We start from the raw sequence: 2838 nt of genomic DNA, 5'->3' as shown, positions 1-2838 counted from the left end.
TCCATAAACTATTAATTCAGGGAGATTCTTCTGGAAGATTGAATATTTGGAACATTTCAGACACACCCGATAAACAGGAAGGTAAAGAAGGTAATAATACTCAACTTTTTCTGTCTGACTTATTTGGACAGAAAAAGTTAAGAACAATAGGATTTTACTCATATGTGGGATATAAAACTGAAAGCAACAAATGAACAAGACAAACAAACAAGCAACCAAAAACATATAGACACAGACAACAGTTTAAATGGTTACCAGAGAGAAAGAGGGAAGGGGGAAGTAGATAAGGGTGAAGGGGATCAAATATATGGTGACAGGAGATTTGACTTTGGGTGGGGAACACACAGAGCAATGTACAGATGATGTATTCATCGTACACTTAAAACCTGTATTATTTTATTAACCAATGTCGCCCCAATAAATTTAATAAAAAAGGGGGTAATAGTAAATCATGTGCAACCATTTCTTAATTCTTTTAATTTAACAACCTAAATACTAACCACTGAATAACAAATTCATAATGTGCATATGTCATTTTCTTCTTCTAATTATGGTTGGTAATAGTTATTATTCTTTGGTATATTACTGAATCAACCATAAACATGCTTATTTTAATATTTTTAATTTTTTAATGTGCACAAATATTTTTCTTTTGTACAAAATAAAACCTCCACAGGGTTGGAAATGACAACTTCTGTTAGTTTGCAAGAGGCATTTGATAAGCTGAATCCTTGTCCCGCTGGAATTATCGATCAGCTGAGTGTGATCCCCAGTAGTAATGAACCTCTTAAAGTAACTGCGAGTGTGTACATACCAGCACATGGACGACTTGTCTGTGGCCGTGAGGACGGTAGCATCATCATTGTGCCTGCCACGCAGACAGCCATAGTTCAGCTGCTTCAGGGGGAACACATGCTCCGAAGAGGTATACTGAAGACCTACCAGTTTCTAAAGTGTTTTGAGAACTCTGTAACCTTGATACTGACAATGTTGGCACTCTCTTTTTTTAACAAACGCAGTGAATCAGTATAGTTGTTAGCATGCTATGTAGCTGGTAGAATTTAGTGTGCAGATAATAAAACAGTGCCTATTCTGAGAATAAATGCCATTAATGACTGTGAATAGAGAAGTATCCGATTTTATCTCTTTGATATGTTAAAAGTTCCATTTATTATTATCATCTCTATTGGCTTACTAAATAATCACCATATTGTCAATAATACTGATAATCTTTTAAAAGTGTTGTTCAGTGGAAATAGATATACGTAACAACATGTAATTTCTAATAGCTACATTAAAAAAGTAAAAATGAAGCAGGTAAAATTAATTTTAACATTATATCTTATTTAATCCAATATAGCAAAACTGTTTTTATCCCACTGAAACATTTAGCATTATTATTTTTTGTACTAAGTCTTTGAAATCTCATGTGTATCTGACATTTACAGTACATATGAATCTGGACTAACCACATTTCAAATGCTCAGTGGTCTCACGTGGCTGGTAGCTACTGTATTGAACAGAGCAGCTCTAGAATGTAAAGTTAGAAGCCTTTTCTAAGATAAAATTTGTAGCAATTTTGACGATTCATGTTTACTTTTATTTGTTGAAACTTTGTAAGACTTTAATTTTCCCATTTTAAATCCAAAACCTCATTCACAGGTTGGCCACCTCACAGAACACTTCGTGGTCATCGGAACAAAGTCACATGTTTGCTATATCCTCATCAGGTCTCAGCTCGTTATGATCAAAGATATCTGATATCTGGAGGTGTGGATTTTTCGGTCATAATTTGGGACATATTTTCTGGAGAAATGAAACATATCTTCTGTGTACATGGTGGCGAGATCACTCAACTTCTAGTTCCACCTGAAAACTGTAGTGTAAGTTGATGAAAAAAGATTATTTCGCTGTTGTAGAGCTTAGTTATGTTGCTGTCGGGCTTAATATAAGTGGAGTCTAGAGTAACTTAAAGAGAAGGTGACAAACGAATTAACAAAATTTTTTTAATTTTAAAACTAATGGTAACATAAAATGTAGGCAAAGTTATGATTATTTAGTACTGGGCACATAGAAATAATACATGCACACAGTGTTTTTTCTTGTTATTAGTCCCTAAATAGCATGGCTTGTCCTTGAAATATAGTGGCAGTTTAGAATCTGTTTATTGAATGAAGTTTCAATTTTCTGTTGTAAAATAATTTTCATATCCCATAGACATTCTATAGTCTCATTATGTTCAGGTCCATCTAAGCAAAATGAGAGGGAATGTATACTTAGGTAGAGGCAAAATACTTATCAGTACTCATAAATATAATTTGTTTAAATGGTTATTGGGACAAGGGAAAGTATAAGTCACTGATAATGATTTTGGAAAATTTTGTACATACTTTTGTGAAAGTAGATTGCTTTCTTAGTGCTGTGTGTGTCAGTTAGTTTATGATGTCAGATAAAAAGCCCAGTAATTTCAGAAATATGAGATTTTAGGAGGGCCTGGACTGGTAAGTAACAGACCCAAAATTTCTTCTAGTGTTTATTGATTATGAACTTCTTCACATGATTAGCCACCTTTGTGTGTCACATATGCATGCACACACACACATACACAGACACACTATCTTCTTGCATACCTATTTCATGCTTATAATCCATTCAGTTATGATCTTTCTGAAATGAAAAAATTTGTATGGGATGCAGTATTCACAAGGTGTCTTATTCCAAAACCCAAGAAATTTTCCTTGGCCTTCCTGCTTACTTAATCTTCCTGATAATGTCTTTTATCTGCCATGTTCTGCCAGTGCTAGATTTTGTTTGATTTGATATCGGTGGCTTCGTAAG

General features: G+C 34.0%; 1 protein-coding gene across 5 annotated transcripts in view; it reads left to right on the top strand.

The window, feature by feature from the left end:
• Positions 1 to 2838, top strand: part of WDR7 (WD repeat domain 7) — a 293007-nt gene that overhangs the window by 48738 nt on the left and 241431 nt on the right. For 3 of the 5 annotated variants that reach the window (XM_023531156.1, XM_011361111.2, XM_023531155.1), the window contains exon 13: positions 1663 to 1883. In XM_023531156.1, coding sequence (XP_023386924.1) covers positions 1663 to 1883 — 221 coding nt within the window. Of the gene's footprint in view, positions 1 to 24; positions 91 to 676; positions 926 to 1662; positions 1884 to 2838 lie in introns of all 5 variants that reach the window. The other 2 variants (XM_011361110.2, XM_011361108.2) reach the window with 2 other exon arrangements.

Source organism: Pteropus vampyrus, unplaced genomic scaffold (assembly GCF_000151845.1).
Source record: "Pteropus vampyrus isolate Shadow unplaced genomic scaffold, Pvam_2.0 Scaffold62, whole genome shotgun sequence".
Lineage (NCBI taxonomy): Eukaryota > Metazoa > Chordata > Mammalia > Chiroptera > Pteropodidae > Pteropus > Pteropus vampyrus.
The sequence above is the reverse complement of the archived record's forward strand: the minus strand, read 5'-3'. Positions and strand labels throughout refer to the sequence as shown.